This window comes from Pipistrellus hanaki (assembly GCF_964339955.1).
Source record: "Pipistrellus hanaki genome assembly, chromosome: 3".
NCBI classification, from domain to species: domain Eukaryota; kingdom Metazoa; phylum Chordata; class Mammalia; order Chiroptera; family Vespertilionidae; genus Pipistrellus; species Pipistrellus hanaki.
In genome coordinates this window covers 178,136,183-178,158,355 of record NC_140505.1, presented here as the reverse complement: position 1 = coordinate 178,158,355, position 22,173 = coordinate 178,136,183, and the positions used below count along the sequence as shown (strand labels likewise).

The following is a 22,173-nucleotide window of genomic DNA, read 5'->3' as shown; positions in this document are numbered from 1 at the left end:
CATGCAATTGTGAAGGCTGAGAAGTCTCACGACCTGCCCCCAGCTGCAAGCTGGAGACGCAGGAAGCCGGTGGGGAAGCCCGAGGGTAGTTCAGCCCGAGTCCAGGGGTCTGTGAGCAAGGAGCCCCGAGGGCGGAGAAGATGGGTGTCCCAGCTGAACTGATCGGGTAGGAAGAGCTGAATTCCTTCTTCCTCTGGGAAGAGCCTGTGGACAGATGACGCCACCCACACTGGGGAGGGCAAACTGCTCTGAGTCCAAGGTGTGCTCACTTCACTCAGGAACATCTGACTCTCCCAGACAAACCAGAAATAAGGTTTAGCCAAATAGCTGGGCACCCCAAGATCCAGGCAAGTTGACACATAAATTAGGCAATGCTGACTCACTCTGTCCACCGTGCCTAGGATGTGAGCATTCGTCCTTTCCTCTCATCTCTTCACTCAGCAGCAGACAGAGGCACCCATGGACGTACCAAGTGCCAGGACCCAGAGTGGCCTGGAGTAGGACGGGGTGTTTCGTCACCCCGAAGGCCAAGACTGACAGGTCAGATCAGGACGACCTAAAAACTGGAATGTGAAAAGTCGACGCCATAACATGCAAAGGTCAGCATACCGCCCCGTCCTGAGAGGCCATCACTGCCGCTTCTCAGCAGCTGGTTCTCGCCATCGCCGACAAGAAGGCTCATGCAAAGAACCCCGAGACCACCACTCAGTAAGAAGGCACACAGCGTGGGTTATCAATACTTTTAATGGTTCACATTGGTGTTTGGGGTCGTTGTTTTTTTTTGGTTTTTGGTGTGTTTTTTTTCAGAAGAATTATAACAAAAATACATAGAGCTTAATGTTTCAATACATTGAGCAAGTACAGAATCTAAACAAGACAAGTCCATAAAGTACAACCCTTCTTGTGGGGGCAGAACCTTCCATTCCCCTGAGCAGGGAGAACCACATGATTCGGCACAATCCTCTCTCGCTGCCTCCTGTTCGAATTTCAGAGACAGGCAGACTTGGAGACAAAACGTATTAAAAAAACGAGGGTGTGAGGCAGGGCCCTGTGGGAGGGGTTAGTGCCCTGTGATGGAATGCCAGGCACACGCACGGGCTCCCTGAGGTGCTGAGAAATGTAATTTGAGTCAACTACTCGGTGTTGTAGCTGACAGATACCGGCAGAGGGGAGGGGAGAGACAGGAGCTGCAGGTCTGCTGGTGGGAGCCTGATGGCCACAGCACACGTTAAACCCAACTTACGTAGTGAGGAGAGCCTGGGTATAATCCTCAGGTAGCGCATTCACACGGAGTCTTGGTAACACAAGTTGGAATGCTAACGAAGCACAGACACTTCTGCCAAAACCCCACCAGGTACAGCCATTCACTCAACAGAAGTATCAAAACCACTGGGTTTTTAAACAAAAATCCTTCACATCCACCTGTGTTCAAAAATAATAACTTATGATATGATGAGCTTCCTTAAACAAGCAATGACCACAAAAGAGTTAAATGGCAGTGTGGAAGACCCATTTTCCTATGAATGTAGTTCTTAGCAAGGGACAGAGACATAGCATACATGAAAAATAAAGCTGTGACGTTTTGTGCTGTTAGCTGAAATCTAAAGCTACCCCCTCAAAAACAGGTTCTAAACAAGTACTAAGCATTTCAGCTCACTTAGACCCGCGTGCAACAAACTCAGTAAAGACACGTCAAGTTTCTCCCCATTTAAGGAGCACACCTGGCCCCACGATGAATAATGACGGCGATCGTGCTGGGCCGCTCAGGTCTGTGCGGGGCGTATCGCCCAGATGGGCTGGCCAAGTCGCCATTTCCGCTCTTAGGCAGAAAGAAAACCAGTAACTGGCGATGGAGCACATGGGGCAGACGTGGCCGGAGCCAGCCACACATCTACTTGCTTGACCATGTAACTTGTGAGGGGAGACGCTGCACGGGTCAGTGGAGAAGAACAGAACACCGGAGTCCCAGGGCAGTTGTGGATCAGGGGACGGGCCTATCGGCCTCCAAGTGAGCCAAACCACGCCTCCCAAGCACGAGGCATGCACGAGCATACTCAAGCCAAGACTTGCTTTGCACAAAAATCGAGCACTAACGTGTTTTTTTTTCATTCTAGTATCATTAACACCTTGGAGAAAACAGAATCAATAATAGAAGTGTATCAAAGAGGATTAGAAATTGCTAAAACTGCTCCGCCAGTAGTTCCATCACGGCCCACCGCGGGGGCTTCAGGCCGGTGACTTCATGGACGCACCCTGCGGTGCACTGCCGAAGGTCAGTTTCGAGTCTGTCATGGTGACCCCAGTGTGATGCTGCCCGCCTTCCACTCACCACCTCCTACCCGTGAGATCCAAGGGTGCCTCGGGCGACACAGGCCCAGGACACACAGGTGTCGAAGCCAAAGAAGCTCCCTGAGAACTTCACCTTGGACTTGGGCAGGGAAACACCTCAGTGGGTGGAGTCTTGGCAGCAGCATCCACACTGGGGCTTAACCTCAGCAGCCGGCCTGCAGGATGCTCGCTCCGGAGCGCTTGGTCACCGACAGGGTCGTGAAGATCTGTGGGAGGAGAAAGCACGAGATTCTCAGACACACGGGTGGATGGGTTACAGGAGTGGTTCAGATCGCGTCACACGTGTGAAGGAGCTAGGTGATGACTTAAAATAGGGGTGTCGAACTCAATCAGAGAAGGGGCCAAAATCTAAAATCCAGCCTAAATCGCCGGCCGAATGGTTTACTGAACAGTCATAAACTGACAATGTCATAAACTGACAGCGGAGTGCAGTGATGACAGCGCGGTGCGGGCCACATTCCAAGGCCTGGCGGGCTGGATTTGGCCCGCGGGCCTTGTGTTTGACACATGTGACTTAAAATGAAAGAAACAGAGAAGTGATACGACCAAGGATACCCTCAACTTTTCCAGAGAATAAAGGCGGGAAACATTTTAAAACAAAGGTAAAAGAGAAAAATACTTAAGTTTTAATGACATACTTTATTAGCACAAGGCTGATTAAAACAAGTTACCCAAGTCGCCTGTCTATTCTCTAAGGAAATGCACGTGAAATATTTACCGTAGATGCCGTAGAAATATTCAAGGTGTTTTGTTACAAACACCCGTGTGCCCGGCCAGCTCAGGGAGCTTTAGGAGTGTGGCTGGAGTCACCTCCTCCCTGCTTCTCCCCCAATCACTGCCGACCCTTCCTACCAATTTCTTCCTGTTTTCTTTCGTAAGTTTTTAAAACTTTACATGGAAGTGGCGAGATGGTATATGTCTGCTTCTGCTACCTGCTTTCTGGGCTAAACATGCTTCTGTAACTCACCCATATGGATGAGTATTCACTGAAGAGTATTCAATTACTACAGTATGCGATACATGCTGCACACTACACATCCAAACCATGCAAGTGGTGCATCTGTTACGATTACACACCCAGGCTCCTTTGGGTGGCCATCCAAGCTATTGCCATCCAAGCTATTGCCAACATTTGCAGCATGCTCTGTGGCATGGAGTCTCCTCACACCCAGAGCTGGAAGTACAATAACTGGGATTGAGAGGAGATGCAGTTCTGACTTGACTGGATTTCCAAGGTGTCCGACCAACTCACACTCTTATTTGCAGTGACCGATGAGTTCTCATGTCACATCCTTGCAAACAGGTGGCGCTGGTGGGCTTGGAGCTAATGAACATCTTTAGACAGCTTTACCTAGCTACTTCACAGGATGGCCTACATGTAAAACAATGCTTCTCCAACTGTAGTGAACACAGCCTGTTTAGACTGATTGAAAGACACAGAAATTATACAGATTTTCATCTGGCAGAGCTAGGGGAGGGCCCAGGAACCTCATTTTTAGCAGGAGGGCTAAGTGATTGGCTGTAACGCAGGCTGTCACATAGGAGGATTTCTGTGGAACACCAGTGTCTTTGGAACAAGGTAGCCCCCATAAACTTATTTTATGCTGAATTTTGCAGCATTTTCATTAGTGCTCTTCAATTCAATGCTGAGGAGACTGTAAGTCAGTATGACTCTTTGGAAAAGCAATAAAGTTCCTTCATTTAAAAAATGTGTGACTGTGGAAGAGGGCAGAAAGACAATATTCAGTAATGAAAACAGCTATTAGAATGACACATCATGGGCAACCGAAAATACCAACAAACACACTCTCTTTTCAATGAAAGAACAATAAAGAGCCAGGGAATGCATGCAAAAAAATTTCAGGCTTATGAATTTGCCAGCTTAAGTTTTCTTTATCAGGAATTAATTTAGAAATGGAGCCTACAGATTTGAAAAGAAAATAAAACCCATCAAACATGCAAGCAGATAAGAAAGAGCTCTTATCTATTTTTTCTTATACAGATAACACACTCATGTTAAAAACATGGGGGAAGCAGACATACTGCCACTGCTGATCAATAGACATGAAAAAACTGATGTGGTCGATTTTTATTTGCATAGAACTGCTTTAGAAGCTTCATAACATTTCCAAAAATGAGCATGGCGGCTGCCCCTTCATGTTTTTCTACAAACATAGGCTCAAACACTGCTTCGGGCTTCACCTCACACTCACGTCTGGCCCCAACACCTCCAGCCTCACAAGAGCCCCTCACTCTAGACTATGATTATGCTGACTATTAAAACAAGACATTTTATGTTCATTTAGAGACATCTCACAGGGGCCTTTCTAATGCTCTTTCCACTTGAGCTAGTACATTTCCCCTACATTTATGCTTGACAAGTTGAAATTATGACTCCAAATGATGTACAACCAGTATCCCATTCAAATATTGCTGCTCAGATGTCCAGAATAAATTATCACCATGCTATCTTCACACTGAATAATGCTAATGCATCCCTGATGCTCCCGGGCTAAGATTCCCTCTCATATTGACACCAACAGGCTTCTGGTTAAAGCAATAGCAATTCCTGCCCTAGCCAGTTTGGCTTAGTGGTATAGAGCATCAGCCTGCGGGACTGAAGGGTCCCAGGTTCGATACCAGTCAAGGGCACACGCCTGGGTTATGGGCTCAATCCCCAGCAGGGGACATGCAGGAGACAGCCAACCAATGATTCTCTCTCATCATTGATGTTTCTCTCTCTTTCTTCCTTGTCCTCTCTGAAATCAATAAAAATATATTAAAAAAAACAACACAAAAAAACCAAGAGCAATTCCAGAAGGAAACCTTTAGAAGTGATTTTGCTCCAAAGAGCAAAGTCTCAACTGAGGAATTTGTCCATTTTTCTAAGTAATTACTCTTCAAAAGCAAAGGTTGCACAATTGCCTGGCTATTTTGTCCAAATCGTGTAACAGACATCATTTGATGATTCATTCTGCCAACCGCCCACAGCTGGCCTGGGAGCCGGGACTAGTTCTGGGCACTTCAAAGCAGTGCTCAAGGGCAGTGTTTAGATTATTATTCCTAAGCCATTCAATGGACGGACACTTGTGAAATGCAATAAAATGTATTAGGAAAATGAATTTTTAAAAGGCATATTACTTTTAATTATTAAATCCAATACTGTCAAATTACTCTCCAAGTTTCTAAATCTTCATTTCCATCCTTAGCTCACTAAGGACAGTAACCAACGCTCTGTGGCCAGCACCCTCTACAGCAGGGGTCTTCAAACTAAGGCCCGCGGGCCACATGCGGCCCGCAGAGGAGTCTGATCTGGCCCGCCAGGTTTTTTGGGCAGTGAGCGCAGCCGAGGTGTTACAGTAGGAATTAGTAGTTCATATAGTCCGGCCCTCCAGCTCTCTGAGGGACCGTGATCTGGCCCCCACTTTAAAAAGTTTGAGGACCCCTGCTCTACAGTATATAGCTTGATATGAAAAGCCAGGGAGGGGGTCCAGCAGCAAGTCCATGTCAGACCCCAGGATTTAGCACCGAGAAGGGTCCCTAAGATCCCCTCCCAATCAAATTTCACTTTTCCTCAATCAAGTAACTTAAAAAAGATTTCCATAGTCAGGGGTTAGAAGCCTTTGGTTTTTCAAAATCTGATTTCTAAGCAAATAATTCATAACCAGGGATTTAAAAAAATCCAGAGGAGCTTTTTCAAAATACATATCCCTCCCCCGCCCACGCCCTTCCCCTTAAAAATACTGTAGTGATGACCATTTAGTCAAGGCACATCTATAATGAAATGCCCTGGGGAAACCCAGCTATCAGATGTATCAAGTCACTGAGTAGCTATCCTATGCCAGGAACTGTCTGAGACACTTCCACTTTGCACATAGATTGCTCACGAACCCTATGAGTTAGATGTTATCTCTAATTTACTTAACGTGGAAACTAAGCCCCTGAAAAGCCAGGTGACATGCCAGGTTCACTGAGAAGAATTCGCTGAGTGAGATCACAACCCAGGTCTGTGTCTTCATTATGCTCATGTTGCCATCAATATCATTTCCATTTTTTAAATTCTATGTTAAATATGGTAAGAAGGTCTGTGGAAATGGCCTATCATCTGTACTGCATGGTGCCTCGGGAGCCAGATGGCTTTGATTTGAATCCTAGTTGTGCCACCTCCAAGCTGGTAACTGTGGGCAAGTTACTCAACCTCTCTGTTTTTATCTGTCACGTGGAGACACCACTGCACCGACCTCCTGGGCTTCTTCCAAGGGCTGAGTGGATACACACAGAGCAGAGTGCTGGACACACACAGGAACCTCACAAGCAGCAGTGCTATCACGGGAGTTCTCCCCTCGAACCTGCTTTCTATCGCTCCCTACTTCAGACACAAATGTGAATCATTTTCTTCCCTGTTCACATTTCCAACCAGCTGGCCAGCACCATCAACTCGCCCTTCTATTCCAATGGATCTCAATTTCCACTGCCACCATCCTAGTTCAGGCTGCCACTCTTGCCACTGAACAGGTCTCCTCCAGCCCATTTTCCAGTGTAGCAAGAGTGATTCTCTCAACAACGTATCTGATCATGTGATTCCCTTTTTAAGCTGAATCCCAGTGCCTCAGGATAAAGTAAAAATGCCCGGCACCTTGGTTTACAAAGCCATGACTTTCCACTTACTTCTCCAGTGTGTGTGTATGTATGTACAGCCTATATAATAAAAGACCAATCAATGAGCGCTATGACACACACTGACCACCAGGGGGCAGACGCTCAATACAGGAGTTGCCCTCTGGTGGTCAGTGCACTCAGCCAGAAGCCGGGCTCAGGGCTGGCAAGCCCAGCAATGGTGGCAGGAGCCTCTCCCACCTCCATGGCAGTGCTAAGGATGTCCCACTGCCTAAGCCGGCTCCCAGACTGCGAGAGGGCGTGGGCTGGGCTGAGGGACAGCTCCCCTCCTCCCCCCTGCACTGAGCCTCTAGTGTATGTATAAGTGTGTATATGGTGTCTTTTTTAAAACCTATAAGCTCTTCAAGCTACAGCAGTACTGAGGATTTTCAGTTCCCTGAGTGAGCCATGCTTGCTCCCACAGAGGCCTTTTATTTGGTGCTCCTTCTGACTGGCAAACATAACACATTCTTCTAGTTTTAGGCAAGACTCCCTCCTCAACCACCCTGCCCCGTATCCCTATTCCAAACACCACATGATACTATTACTGTGTCCTAGGGTTTGACACTGGACTCTAATTGGCACTTCACTCACCTGCCTCCCTGCTCTTAACTGTGTCTTACATCCCTGCTGTATCCTCAAGGGCCCAGCTCAGTGCTGTGTACATAGCTGCACAACAAATGTGCTCACAGAATGACACTGCACCCAATTATTATCTCATAAATCAGCCAACAGCCCGGGGGGAAAGGTTGGGGGGGTGCCCTATCAAAGCAGTGAAATTAATTAGCTTCTGAGCTTCATTGTCATAGAGAACCAGGAGATGGAGATGCACAGCGGTAAATGCTTAGAAAGGGCTCTCAAACGCACCAGGCGTACCCAGAAACAGGCCTCTGGCTGGCCTCCCTGTAGGCGGGGCGTCAGGAAGATGCCCTGCCTCTTCACTGCACCTCTCCGCCCAGCGGGCCGCCACCTGCCAGGTGCTGCCGGGCTCACCACTGCGGAATCACAGAGCAACTCTATCACGGGGGCCAAGCCCTCAGCATCTTCCTTCGAACCAGCCCAGTGAGCTGAATTCACATTAAAACATTAGACACACAGCTGCAAGGAGGTACAGAAGCAGCTCGATAAGCAGGAAGAACTCTGGCTCCAAACTGCCGGCTGTGCCATTGGTAAGCCAGAGCATGTGCATTTTGGCAGAGCCATGTAGTGGCGGTGACCCACCTCTGCGCAGACGGGGTGGATCCCGATGGTGCTGTCCAGCTGCTGCTTGGTCAGGCCACACTTGAGAGCGGCTGCAAAGCCTTGTGTGACTTCTCCAGCGTTTGGACCCAGTATGTGGAAGCCCACAACTCGTTCCTAAAATATAAAATAAAGTAATACAATTATGCCGATTTCTCACCCCAGGTCCTTAGCAGCCTGCAGTATTTTTCCAGTCCATTCTAAAAACCCCTTTCAAAACTGGCCAGACATATTAATGCTTGCCGCTAAGAGCTGTTTAGGCTGAAGATAACTCCAACATGGGCCCATACAGAGTGTGGGGTCACATCAAGCAAGAAGGAAGAGAAGGGCACTAGCGATAAATGACGACGAGGGAAACACTAAAAGCAGAACCGTTGGCAACTCCAAAAGCTCAAAATGTTCTGGAAAATGTTTCTGAGGGGCAGCTGTGTCCTGTCTCCTCCATGGGCTGCCTCAAAGCCCCAGATAACCTCTCTGTGACAGCTGAAACATTTCAGAGCACTCATTCACGTTAAAAACCATTTTAACCCAGGTTTTGGGGATAGATACATAACATTTTTGAAAATAATAGAAAAATGTTTGGCAACTCTGAAATAACTGTGTAGGAATTATTTTGGATAGATTCTTTATCCCAAACTCAGGAGAACCACTGCCAAGAGGAGAGAAATTTGATTCATTCCATTGTTCAGACTTTGAGAGCCAACTCTGACGGAGATAGACTGTCTAGTCCAATCTCCTCAACCGCCGAGGCACCTCAGGCTGTGGGGCGCACAGCCTAGGGCTCAGTCACTATGGAAAGCAATCAAAACGTCATTCTCCTGCCAACGTACTGTAATATATTCCATGTTGGACTCACACCACTCATCCTGATAATGAGGGGGTCAGCATATGGATAAACAAAGCACAAAATATACTAGGTCTTAAAATACACTAGAAATAATGTAATAACATGGATAGACCTCAAAAAGTGAGATTAAAAACAAGTTGCAAGCTCTAATTATCTAAGGATACCATCAAATCAAACCACAATGTATAATGTTTACGGATATATCAGAGGTGGCAAACATAAAAGAGACCCTCCAACTTCAAGACTGCTGCCTGTGGGGTAGGGAAGAAATGAGGGGTGCAAGATCAAGAAGGACTACAAAAGACTGCACAGGCATGGGATAATAGTTAATAGCATGGAATTGACAGTACCTGTGGCTCAATTCCAGCCCTTCCATTAGCTAGTACATGCCCTGGCACAATCACTTAACTTCTATCTAATGCATGCTCACACAAATAACCTTTCCATAAAAAGTGTCTGAAAAGAAAAAACTGCACCTAAAATTGTTCTTGACGCCAACTGTGTAGAGCTTGTTATGGTTAGCCCTAGAATATTCGCTTATTAAATGTATCTATGATGGCCGAAACCGGTTTGGCTCAGTGGTAGAGCGTTCGTCTGCGGACTGAAAGGTCCCGGGTTCGATTCCGGTCAAGGGCATGTACCTTGGTTGCGGGCACATCTCCGGTAGGGGGTGTGCGAGAGGCAGATGGTCGATGTTTCTCTCTCATCGACGTTTCAAGCTCTCATCTATCTCTCTCCCTTCCTCTCTGTAAAAAAATCAATAAATATATAATAAAAATTAAAAAAAAATTAAATGTATCTATGATGATGTCTTTTTGCACGGGATCCAGGTTTTCCTAGAACCCTGGATTCTGCAAAAAGCAATCTGTCGAGAGCAGTAACTTCTAAACAAGATATATAGCTTAATTACATTCAATCCCACATAAAAAAAATATATGAGTTTATTAGGCTTTTAATATATGGTTTCTTTAGCATCATTTGTATTTTTTCTTAAAGTAAGGTCCCACCTAAGTTAAAAATACCAGTTCTCATAAGATTTCATTCACAATACTTATAGAGTATGTGCACAACATATATGTGTCCTGGGTTATAATATAAAATGGGGGGAGCAGTCAGAAAAGTTTGAAAACCGATGATTTATTCACTCGCTTTGTAAGTATGGAGACAAACTGTGAGGTTAAAAACCTTGCCCATAGGCCTGTACATGTAGCAGCAAGCAATGAAACCTTAAATCAGAATCCAATTAAGAGGTATTCCCGCCGAAACCGGTTTGGCTCAGTGGATAGAGCGTCAGCCTGAAAGGTCCCGGGTTCGATTCCGGTCAAGGGCATGTACCTTGGTTGCAGGCACATCCCCAGTGGGGGGGAGGGGGGAATGCAGGAGGCAGCTGATCAATGTTTCTCTCATTGATGTTTCTGACTCTCTGTCCCTCTCCCTTCCTCTCTGTAAAAAATCAATAAAATATATTTAAAAAAAAGAAAAGAGGTCTTCCCATTAATGCTTTCTCAACGGGACAGCTACTTAGGATATAAACCTGCAGTACTCCTGTTCTTTTCTTTTTGCCGTTTTTAGGTCGCTGATGACTTAATTGGTTCCCTTTCATACACACAAACACAGAGAGTTAGTTCTCAAGGTGTCCTAGGCTCCCTCACTCAGCAGTGTAGCCGCCTGCCTCCTGTGTGCGGCTCTGTGCTGGGGAAGCTGGGGGGAGCACTGTCACCGTGCTCTTTGTTCTCAGAGGTCTACGCAGCTGGGGACACTGGTAGGTAAAACAGGAAAGGAGTGTAGTGTGAAACATGTGATCAAAATAGAGCTACACATTGAAAACAAGATGAAATTAGTTGAAAGGGTTAAATGAGAATTGCACTTACACTGTCCTTCATATTACAGACTATTTTTGCGTAGCATTTGTTGCTATCTCTTGATGGAACCGTCCATTCCAGTGGCCAAAAGTAACTATGGTAAACCTAAGAAGAAATAAGCACAATTAGACTCATCATCTTAAGAAGCATGTTTGTCAAACTCTAGCTTTGGTAAAAGACAATGGAAGCTCGTTAGTATTAAGATTTTTCTCTAAGCAACAGAATTCATCCAGACAGACTCAGAGAACAAACTCATGGTTTCCAGAGGGGAGCGGGGCTAGGGGACTGGGTAAAAACAGTGAAGGGATTGAGAAATAGATTGGTAGTTAGTTACAAAACATTCACAGAGATATCAAAGTTCGGCATAGAAAATACAGTCAAAAATATTCTAATAACTATGCATGGTGCCAGGTGGGTACTAGACTGATTCGGGGGAATCACTTTATAAATCATATCACTATGCTGTACATCTGAAACTAATATAAGATTGAATGTCACCTGCAACTGAAAAATCCAAGTTAAGAAAACACATACAAAACACCCCCAATAAAATTCATGAAATAGAATCTGGTCAGAAAGTAAATGACTTTAAAAGTCCTGTTGTCAGATCCTTTTGCTATACGCTCTTCCCTTAATTATAACTCAGGCTCAACAGTAAACGTTAAATCATAATAACAACAAAGAGCCAGCAAGTGAGAGAAAGAAGCTGTGTCATTACATGCTGTCCTGCATTAACATATGGATTAAAAAAAAAAAAAAAAACACAAAAAAACTCTATTTTGTTACCTGAGAGGAAGGTCAACTTTGGGCATGAAACAAGTCAAGTGCCAGCAACAATTACAGCAATTATCTAGTTTTTCTTGCTAGACATTCCCGCCGTTGACGTTACTCACCAAGAGTACCGAAGGGAAGCAGAGAAGGCGGGAGGGAAGGGGGCAAATGGAAGGGCACAGCCGTGCTTACTAATGTTTCATAAACTTAAGTCCTGGATGACTAGACGGATTTATTTTCTCCTCTAACTACTAGCTTCAATTCAAAACATATATGATTAACTACCTTTTAAAAACATACTGATCTGGTAGACATTATAAGTGTTCTTTTATATTATAAAAATGATGTAAATTTTTCTTAAAATATGGGTTACCAAATTGAATGTATATCATTATAGTATGATAATAATTATATAGGAAAAAGAAGATGATTAAAGAAACTATACCCAATTGCTAATAATTACTGTTAAAAAAAAATAAAAAAATTGGTTTCTAGTAATAATTAATGTCGTTTTTAAACATTCGTTTAAAATCTTGCTTGGCGTTGACTTGTATTGACATAACCTTCAAACACGTGGTATCTACAGAACGTGTGAAGTGCAATTAACAAGTTTTGCTTGAAAAAGTTTGTGTTTGGTTTGGTTTGGTTTGGTTTTTGTTGCAAAACTAGGGCTAAGAAGATGGCGGATGAAGAGCATATTCGGCACTGCATGCTTTACGAGTTCCAATTAGGAAGAAAAGCAAGTGAGGCTGCAAAAAACATCTGTAGTGCTCTTGGTCAAGATGCAGTTAGCGCCAGAAAATGCCAGCGTTGGTTTGAGAAATTTCGCGAGGGAAATTTTTCGTTAGATGACAAGAGTGGTCGAGGCCGTGTGTCCAATTTTGATCAAGAAGCTCTTCAAGCTCTTTTGGTGCAAAATCCTCAAATTACCCAACAAGAGCTTGTGACAACTTTAAATTGTTCACAAAAAACAATTTCCAATCAATTGCGTGCACTTGGCAAAGTCCAAAAGTTTGGAAAATGGGTTCCTCATGAGTTGACCGACAACAACCGTAATCAAAGAGTCACAATTTGCAGTTCGCTCCTCTCTCGTCAAAACCGTTTGCCGTTTTTAGAGCAAATTGTTACCGGAGATGAAGAATGGATGCTGTATGTTAATTTGAAAAGGCGGCCTCAATGGTTGGACAAAAATGAGGCTTCGCAGCCTACGCCAAAACCTGACTTGCATGCGAAAAAAGTGATGTTGTGTGTTTGGTGGAATTTTAAAGGAATTCTTCATTATGAACTTTTACCATCTAACCAAACCATTACAAGTGCAGTGTATAGTGCCCAATTGGAAAGGTTAGCCCAAGCTTTAAGAGAAAAAGAACCCGCACTGATTAATCGGAAGGGCGTAATTCTTCACCACGATAACGCACGACCGCATACTGCAAGAATCACTGCTGAAAAACTGCGCCAGTTGGAATGGGAAGTTCTCCCTCAACCTGCATATTCTCCTGATATTGCCCCTTCCAATTACCATTTGTTTCGTTCTTTGCAAAACTTTCTTCTTGGAAAAAAATTTAATAATGAAGAATGCCTCAAAAATGCATTGACCGAATTTTTTGCATCAAAATCACAAGAATTTTACAACAGGGGGATTAAAATGCTTCCTGAGCGTTGGGCACAAGTAGTAGAAAACAACGGCAACTATATTGTTGATTAAATTTTGTTGTATTGTTTAAATAAATTCGATTTAAAAAAGTATTAGAAAACAACATTAATTATTACTAGATCTAATATTTCCTTTACATGTTCCAAAATTTCAACTCAAATGCATTATTCATATAATAAAAAAATGCAAATTCTAATAAAACAAAATCCAAAGATGATCTGCCAAGAAATATGGAATGTATTTTAAGAAACTTAAAATTTAAATACCTCTTTATAGGAATCTATTCTCAGAAAATAATCAGAGAAACAGATAATAATGAAGAGGTTCATTATTCTATTAGTAGTGAAAAACTATAAACAGATTTTCACTATAAATAATGGCACAACAAATTACTGTATAGCAACCCTAAAAAAAAAAATTATACAAGTCATTTTTAAAATGATGTTTTTAGGGGGAAATGCTCATGGCCTAATATTACTGCAAAGTAGGCCAGAATACTGCATATAACTTAATCACACTTTTAAAAAATTATGATATATGTACCTATACAAAATTAAACATGCATTCAATATACATAAATACTTAGAGACTAGAATATTCCAAAATATTAACAGCAGTTACCACTTCATGAATTAAAATTTCCTTTTTTATGTTTTCGAGCTTTCTATAAGAAGGATATACTATGTTTAGAATCAGAAAAATGTTAATAATATTACTCATAGACCAAGATATTACATGCTACTACTAATGACATAATAAAGAAAAAGATTGGTAAGAGATTTAAAATAGATTCACATCCTGAAACTTACTCTGGTCTTTTAGAAGGTTTTACTAAAAGCTTTTCCTCAAATGACTTAAAAAACAGCAGTCACTTTGTGTAGCATTATTTGTGTATATGAAAATATCGCCCTTCATGTGCATTTTCTTGACTATATCATAAAAGGTGAGTGGTATAGTTAGCATAAATTAGAGGATAATAGCAGAGGGACAAAACCTAATAGAACAGCAGAAATTAAGTTAATTTTTAATTTTTTCTTTGTATTTTCCTGTATTTTTCCTATTTTCAACAATATTGTTTCAATAACAAAAAGAAACCAGTAAAAGTGGTTTTAAAAAGTAGAAGTATTATTAGATCAACTGATGAACCTGAAAAATAGAAGGTAGATCACATAAAAGTATCTATCTATATATATAAAAGCCTAAGCTACTGTTACTATGGAACAACCGGTTGCTATGTCGTGCACTGACCACCAAGGGACAGATGCTCAACGCAGGAGCTTCCCCCAGCGCGCAGGCCCCAATCACCTGTTTGGGGCCAGACCCCCAGGCTGAGACGGGAAACCGGGGGGGGGGTGGTGGCAGCGGATGTGGGAAGCCAGGGAAGGAGTGGGGAGGCAGGAATGTAGGGAACCTGATCAGTCCTGATTGCTGGCCAGGCCTAGGGACCACACCATGCATGAATTCATGCACCGGGCCTCTAGTTGTATTAATATTAAGTTTCCTAAATGTGATAACTACCCTATGATTTTATTAAAAAATGCTCTTATTCATTAAATATATACTGAAGTGTTTAGGAGAAAAGAGGCATTCAACTTACTCACAAGTGGTTCAGGAAAGAAAATACAGACAGATACACAGAAATACAGGAAGAGAGACTATGCGACATGAAAAGACAAATGGGCAAAATAACAATAATACGTGAATCTGGATAATTGTACAAAAGTTCTTTGTACAATTTTCCTACTTTACTGTGTGCTTGAAATTATTTTTAATTTTGAGAGAGCGCCGAATCCTAACCACTAGACCACCAGGGAGCGGCTATTTTTAATTTTGAAAAGAAAGCAGTAGAGTAGAACTTACCTCAATATTTTCTTCCCCAAATTTTTCCACAGCTTTTTCTTCAGAAAGACCACAAGCACCATACTCCAAAGGAGTAAATACAGTTGTTGGAACATTTTCATAGTCACACTATTTCAAAATGGAGAAGAGTTACAAGAGAAATTTTAAATCAAAAAAAGGCTATGCCTCAAAAAGGTTAAAAATTAGGAGAGAAAAGCAGACTAATAAATTTCTACCAAAAATATGGGAAGTCATAACAATCACAGGTATAAACCTACCACATGAGAACCACGAACCAATGTGATGAAGTTTTGGCAGAGGTTTAATGTCTGGCAAGACTAGCCACGAATAAGTGATTCATGGATGTTAACAACAAGGACAGACTTGCTCTGCCTTTAATAAAGCAGCCAAAAACAATACAAGTGTACTTAAAGCTGATGGTCTCATTATCAGTGACAGAGGGACTAATAGACTTCTCTGGGAAATTAATTAGGTAATACATAGAGAGTCATAAAAATACTTTATACCTTTTGGCCCAATAAACCCATTCTTAGACATCTATAACAACATATAGAAACAGCTGTGTGCATTAACTGAGCAATGCTGCAGCTCTCTTCAATAGTGGCAATATTGGAGCATCTTTAAAGCGCAGCCGAAACCGGTTTGGCTCAATGGATAGAGCTTCGGCTTAGGGACTGAAAGGTCCCGGGTTCGATTCCGGTCAAGGGCATGTACCTTGGTTGCGGGCATATCCCCGGTGAGGGGTGTGCAAGAGGCAGCTGATCGATGACTCTCTCTCATTGATGTTTCTAACTCTCTATCTCTCTCCCTTCCTCTCTGTACAAAATCAATAAAATATATATATATATATATATATATATATATATATATATATATATATATATTTTTTTTTAATAAAGCGCAAATAAGGAAGTGGTTCTTTGTACATACACCTCCAGGTAACATTATGTAGCAATTAAAGTGAAATGAAAACTACAGAAACAAAAAAAGTTAGGGATTCTATTTCCAAAGCATATTTTATGTTAATAGGCATAGATGACAAACGAATTCAGAAGTCAAAGAAGTTGTAAAATGCTGTATTAAGCAAATAAAATAAGTCTCAATTAGCAAATTTCTCGGTCTTTAATATGCTGATGTGAATTGTGAAAACCGTTATAATATAAATGAAAATGCTTGTAAATGCTATTTGGTGAAAACCTACCCAGTCACATTTACCCAGAGAGGTGAGCCATTCTGCGTTTAAAATATGAGAAACTGAATTCTCACCCCCTAAAACAGTAGGGTGAAATCTTTAAAATGTGCCACCCTGTGCAAACAGCAAATAGAATCCCTTTTCTCTAAGAAGAACATAAACCTTTGGAATTCTGATTCAACAGTAAAGGCAGATCTCCACCGACAGCCACAATAGTGTACCCGGGACCACATCTACCTCCCTGCTTTACACAACTAGAAAACCAGACAAATACGCAGCAACACTTTTTAAGCATCTTCAACAGCTGCAGGGCAGAGCCTGAAGCCGGTAGAGCTGGACAAGAACGCCTGGGATCTGGGCTGAGCAGTGACCTGTAAATGCCTCAGAGGAAAGAACCGCTGGAAAGCAGGAGGCCTCAAAGTGACCAGAGCTCCAACAGGTCTGGAAACGGTTCCTGTTCCCACAGCCAGAGCAGGGGGAACTCATCGTGTGAGAGGAACGGGGTCAACTGGTGCCCAAAGACATCAATTTAATGGTGAAACTAAGTCAGCCCTAGGTGAAAGGCTGCTGTAGTTGGACCCTAAAAAAGCTTAAAAGCAAGTTCCAAAAGGGATAAAACTGACCCTATGTAACTTAATGAACTGTCAGAACAAAGCCTAACACTGTATAAAAGAACGCAACAAAAGCCAGGTCTGAACAATGTAAAATGTATAGTATCTGCATCCACTCAACAGAATCCGGACACACAAAGGAGCAGGAACATGTCAACCAATAAATACCATGAGAAAAATCAACCAATAGAAACAAACACTGAAAAAATATGAAGCAATTAGAAGAGGACTTTAAAAGAGCTATTACAAATATGCGGTCTATTCAACCAGGTAGAGGAAAACATCAACCTGCTGAGAAGAAAAATGGAAAATTTATTTTAATAAAACTTGTGGAGATGAAAAAGACTATTTGGAGTGCAAACCACACAGATTGAGATTAATAGCCCAAGAGAGCGCAGCAGAAAACAATCAGTGAAGTTGAAGACATGGCAATAGGTTTTCTAAGAAAATGGAGCACTGAGATGGGGAGGAAATAGTAATGATAAAGATAATGTCACTGATAATGATAAAGAGCGTCAGAGACCATGGGATAATATCGAGTGAACCAGCATTTATAAATTGGAGTCTAAGGGAAAACAAAAATGGGGGAAGACAGGAAAAACTAATTGAAGCCCTGGCCAGTTGCTCAGTGCTTAAGAGCATTGGCCTGTGGACCCAAGGGTCTGGGGTTCAATTCCAAGTCAAGGGCATATACCTTGGTTGCAGGTTCCCCATCCCCAGTCACCATGTGTAGGAGACAACCAATGGATGGATGTGTCTCTCTCATTTCAATGCTTCTCTCTCCCCCCTCCTCCCTCCCTTCTACCCTCTTTAGAAATCAATGGAAAAAATACTCTCCGGTGAGGATTAAAAAAAATAATAAAAAGATAACTGAATGGCTGAAATTTTTCCAAATGTGGTTGAAAACTATAAACAGATAAATCCAAGAATCTTGGACACATCACAAGCAGAAGAGTTATAAAGAAAAGTATGGCAAGGCATGCAATGTTCAAACTGCTTAAAAAAAAATAAAATAAAAAAAAAGACAGAAAGAAAATCTTAAGAGGAACAAATATAGAAATGATAGTGCATTTCTCTTTAGAATCTCTGCAGCCAGAAAACAATGGAAAAATCATTAAAATATTTAAAGAAACACTGTAAATCTAGAATTCTAAATTCAGTAAAAATATCTTCCAGAAAATGAAGGCAAAATAAAACATTTCTTTTTTAGCCTTGGGAGACCTCTTTTCCCCACCCCATTCCAAGTTTCTTTCTTACTTGGGTGTTGCTCTCTCTTAGCCCTAGTGTTTCCTTCCTCGCTTCTTCCTTCCCTCCCTCCCTCCCTTACTTTTTTTTAACATTTGAAATAGAATTCTCAATACCATAAAATTCACTTTTCCAAGTTTACAATTCAGTGGTTTTCAGTATAGTCACAAAGTATGCAACTAGTACCACAATCTAATCCAGATTTTATCACCAGAAAAAGAAATTTTATTCCCATTAGCAGTCACTCTCCATTACCCCCTCTCTCTCCCCGCCCCCAAGCAAAATCACCATGAGCAGACATAATCCTCACCAATACTGGTCCCATGAAACATACCTAAGAGTTTCCATTTCCTATTGATTTTTAAAAACCGCATTCAGTTATTAATAGGACACGTTCAACATCCTAAGCACAGAAGACGTATTTTAGAAAGGACAGGGAAATAGAGCCTGCACACTGGTTTAAGCAGCTCTGCTCACTGGCATTATTCCCTAGATCCCCAAATCCTTCCTCATGCCCTAGATAGGCACCGCAACTAGATCTCTTACCTCGATAATAATAACATTGATATAAAATACAACTATTATGTGTCTGTGGAACATAACAGTGCTGAAACTTGATTAATCAAGCTCATTTTATTCTTAGAGTAATTCCAGGAGTGACAGTTTTCTGAATAAAATCACAAAGGTGCAGCATTCTTAACAATGTCCTTTGGAATTCAGTAATAAAGCACATCTAGGATGCCATCATCAAAGTAACTAAATTATTCAAGACCCGGGAAACTTCCCATCTATCCCTAAATAGAGAACGGGGCATATCATTAGAAACAGCGTCTCAGTGGGTGAAGTGTCGCTCACCTTGACCGTGGAGCCGGCATAGAGCCTCTGAGCCAGCAGCCTTCCCGCCTGGATGGCTACGGGGGTGAGCTCCGGCTTCCCCTCCAGCACGTCGCCAATGGCGTAGATGTAAGGCACGTTGGTCTGCTCCTCATCCGTGACAGGTATTTTTCCATTCCTGCACATTGATCCCGTTAAAAATCATCATTGAGTAGAACAAAATCCCCTTTATCCCACAGAAATCCAACATTATGAGTCCAGCTGAGGACAATGTTCTAATGTATTACCACACAGAACAACTTTACTTATTTCAGAGGAAATAAAAGCTTAAAGACCATTCTCGCTGCTATTCTGAAAAGTAAAGGAATAACAAAATTGATAGAAAAAACCCTGGGAATGGAAAAAATGGAACACAGCGGCTAAGAATAAGAATTATAAACTGTAATAACCAGGTCTGTTAGTTATTACCTCTGTGATCTTGGGAGAGCTATTTACTATCTCTCAGCCTCATTCCCCCACCTATAAATGGGAATAATGATGATGGGAATAATGGTAGGAAGAAAAAGAACACCATCTCTATCTACCGTAAGGGTCTGTGAGGATTGAACGCGAATGTGAATAAAGCCTTCAGCACACTAGTCCATGGCTCACAGTAAGTACAGAATAACTATTAACATTATATGAAATCTAAGCCTTAGACCCAATTGGAAACCAGCTAGCAGTTATGGGAAAAAAACGAAGAAAAAATAATCTTCACAGTAAGATTAGAAATCTCTTCTTCTGAACGGATGTGATTCCTGCAAGGATTAAGAGCTCGCCATTACTCCGAGGGAGCTTCTGTTCACAGCAGGTGCTTTTCTAGCTGGACCTAAGAAAGGCGATATTGGGAAATACCCCATGCTGCTCCTATGAGCAGATACCAGAGTCTCAATTATCTGGTGCAGGAGTACAGTCCAAAGGACTCTTAACTTTTTTTCTTTGAGCCTTGTCAAAACAAAGCCACCAAAAATTCTGGTTGCTTCCCCCAACCCCCCCGCCAAAAAAAAAAATTGGGAGAGAAATGGAAGGACTTTGTTAAAACCCTTGAAGAAATAAGTTTTCATACCTGCAGCTGTCACTAGAAATGTAGTGACCACCCTAGTCCTAGTGACCTTAAAACCTGGTAGCTTTAAACATAGTTTAAATCTACATATTGAGTGAAGCTAAAGCATATTCCTACAATAAACCGGAGGCTGGATCTTTGTCTGCACACATATGCATCGAGGAAACAAAAAGCAAACCAATATAGCTCTCAATTAGATTTTGAGAAGAAAAAAGAAACAGAAAATACTATGAGTGGAGCTGGGAGACTTCTTCTGAACTTAAAAAAGGGAACTCTCCAACTATGATAAAAATTAACTTTAAAAATCCAAAACTCCAGCATTAATCAATATTATAAATACTGAAATAGTATTCAATAAGATATAATAAAGATTTTTTTCCTTACTTTTCATTTATCTTTACACCCACAGTTTCTAAGCCAATATTTCTTGTGCAAGCATCTCTTCCTATTGCCAGCAATACCTGAAAAAAAAAAAAAAGTTGACATATATGTAGTGAATATAACAAAAAGGCTCTGCATGAGTTATTTAATCATTATTTTTTCTGCTTATTAAGCTAACCTGACTTATCCAGACCTGGGAAGAAATTTCATTATGAAAATAATGCAAGAGTTAAAACAAATTACAATCTTTAAAAAAAAAAAAAAAAATCCTTCAAACATGATATAGCAGAAATCCTTATTCATTTCTTATTAAGAAAAAAGTTAACAATCACTCAATTAATCTAGACAAGATTAAAGACAAAGACAGCATAGCCTATGACTGAATTCAGTTATTATAAACATTAAAAGCTGTGGGCTAGATCAACCAAAGGACTTGTATGCATGCATCTAAGCCTTACCTATGGACACAAACACCAGGGGGTAGGGCATGAGTGGGCTGGGGTGGGGGGAGAAAGAGGGTATAAGGACACATGTAATACTTTAATCAATAAAGAAAAATAACATGATTGACTGGGGAGTTGAAAGGGAAGAACATGGGACAGAGAAATTCTAGCTCATTTAAAAATGCTGATGCCCTTTTACAGCCACTTAACAAACAGTATTTTACTAGTAAGTTACAGTGGAGAAATCTGAAATCTAAAATTGATTCATTCCTTACCGTGTTGTACTCTCCTTCGATGGTTTGGTCACTATTGGTGGACTGAGCTACCACCTTGAGTAGGCCTGGTGTCCCAGCTTTAATTTGTTCAATCTATAAAAGTGATAAGGTTTTACTCAACGATAAAGACATGTATCAAGTAATTACTTTCTCCCTTTCTGTCTGGCTCACCCGACGTTGACACAAAATCTGGTTTGAAAGGTCTTTCGTGTCCCATCTCCCTCACCCTAGCATCATTAGGATAATGTGATTCTCTTATTAATCCCTTTTCTTGCTGCTCAATGTTTGCTAGAGGGGTTTTCTTTCAAACAGTTCTTCTGCAGAATTCAGAGAGAAAAGAGAAAGGGAAAGCCAGAGAAAGCAGACCACAATCCCTAAAATCGAACCAATGACTGTCTTGTAAGTCACCTAGAACCGCTAATCCCCTGGAAAGCCACTGCTGCGATATTCAGAGATTCTTCTTTTGACTACAGATGCTCAGCTCTAACAAAGAATAGACATGAGTAAGCTGATCATGATACAGATAACCATAGTGGGCAAGGAGGTGTGTCTGTCTGTCATCACTAGGGCCTGCCTCCAGTGAAGGATATAACAGGGAATGAGCAGTACTAGTTCTTGTGCTATGATGAGACGGAACATACCAGCCTACTACACATAGATGTCAATGGCAACTTGGTGACAATGACTAAGAAACCATACTATCTGGAGACTTCTGCGAGTATGCAGTGAACCTCTGTTGTCTCTAAATGACACCCAAATCTGTGAAATATTTACTGGGAAAAATCCATAAAAGTAACCTGCAATGTCTACCCTCCCTCTAAAATACAACCGCTCTGTGTGGGAAAACTGTCA

General features: G+C 41.8%; 1 protein-coding gene across 3 annotated transcripts in view; it reads right to left on the bottom strand.

Moving 5' to 3' along the window:
* Positions 1-726: 726 nt before the first annotated feature.
* TXNRD1 (thioredoxin reductase 1) overlaps positions 727-22,173 on the bottom strand; it is a 54,536-nt gene continuing 33,089 nt past the window's right edge. For all 3 annotated transcript variants that reach the window (XM_084880137.1, XM_084880136.1, XM_084880138.1), the window contains 7 exons: positions 21,322-21,414; positions 20,607-20,683; positions 19,142-19,298; positions 15,239-15,346; positions 10,963-11,058; positions 8,227-8,361; positions 727-2,555 (listed from right to left, as the gene is read on the bottom strand). In XM_084880137.1, the coding sequence (XP_084736263.1) occupies positions 2,493-2,555; positions 8,227-8,361; positions 10,963-11,058; positions 15,239-15,346; positions 19,142-19,298; positions 20,607-20,683; positions 21,322-21,414 (729 nt within the window). In that variant the 3' untranslated portion in view covers positions 727-2,492. The remainder of the gene's footprint in view (positions 2,556-8,226; positions 8,362-10,962; positions 11,059-15,238; positions 15,347-19,141; positions 19,299-20,606; positions 20,684-21,321; positions 21,415-22,173) is intronic.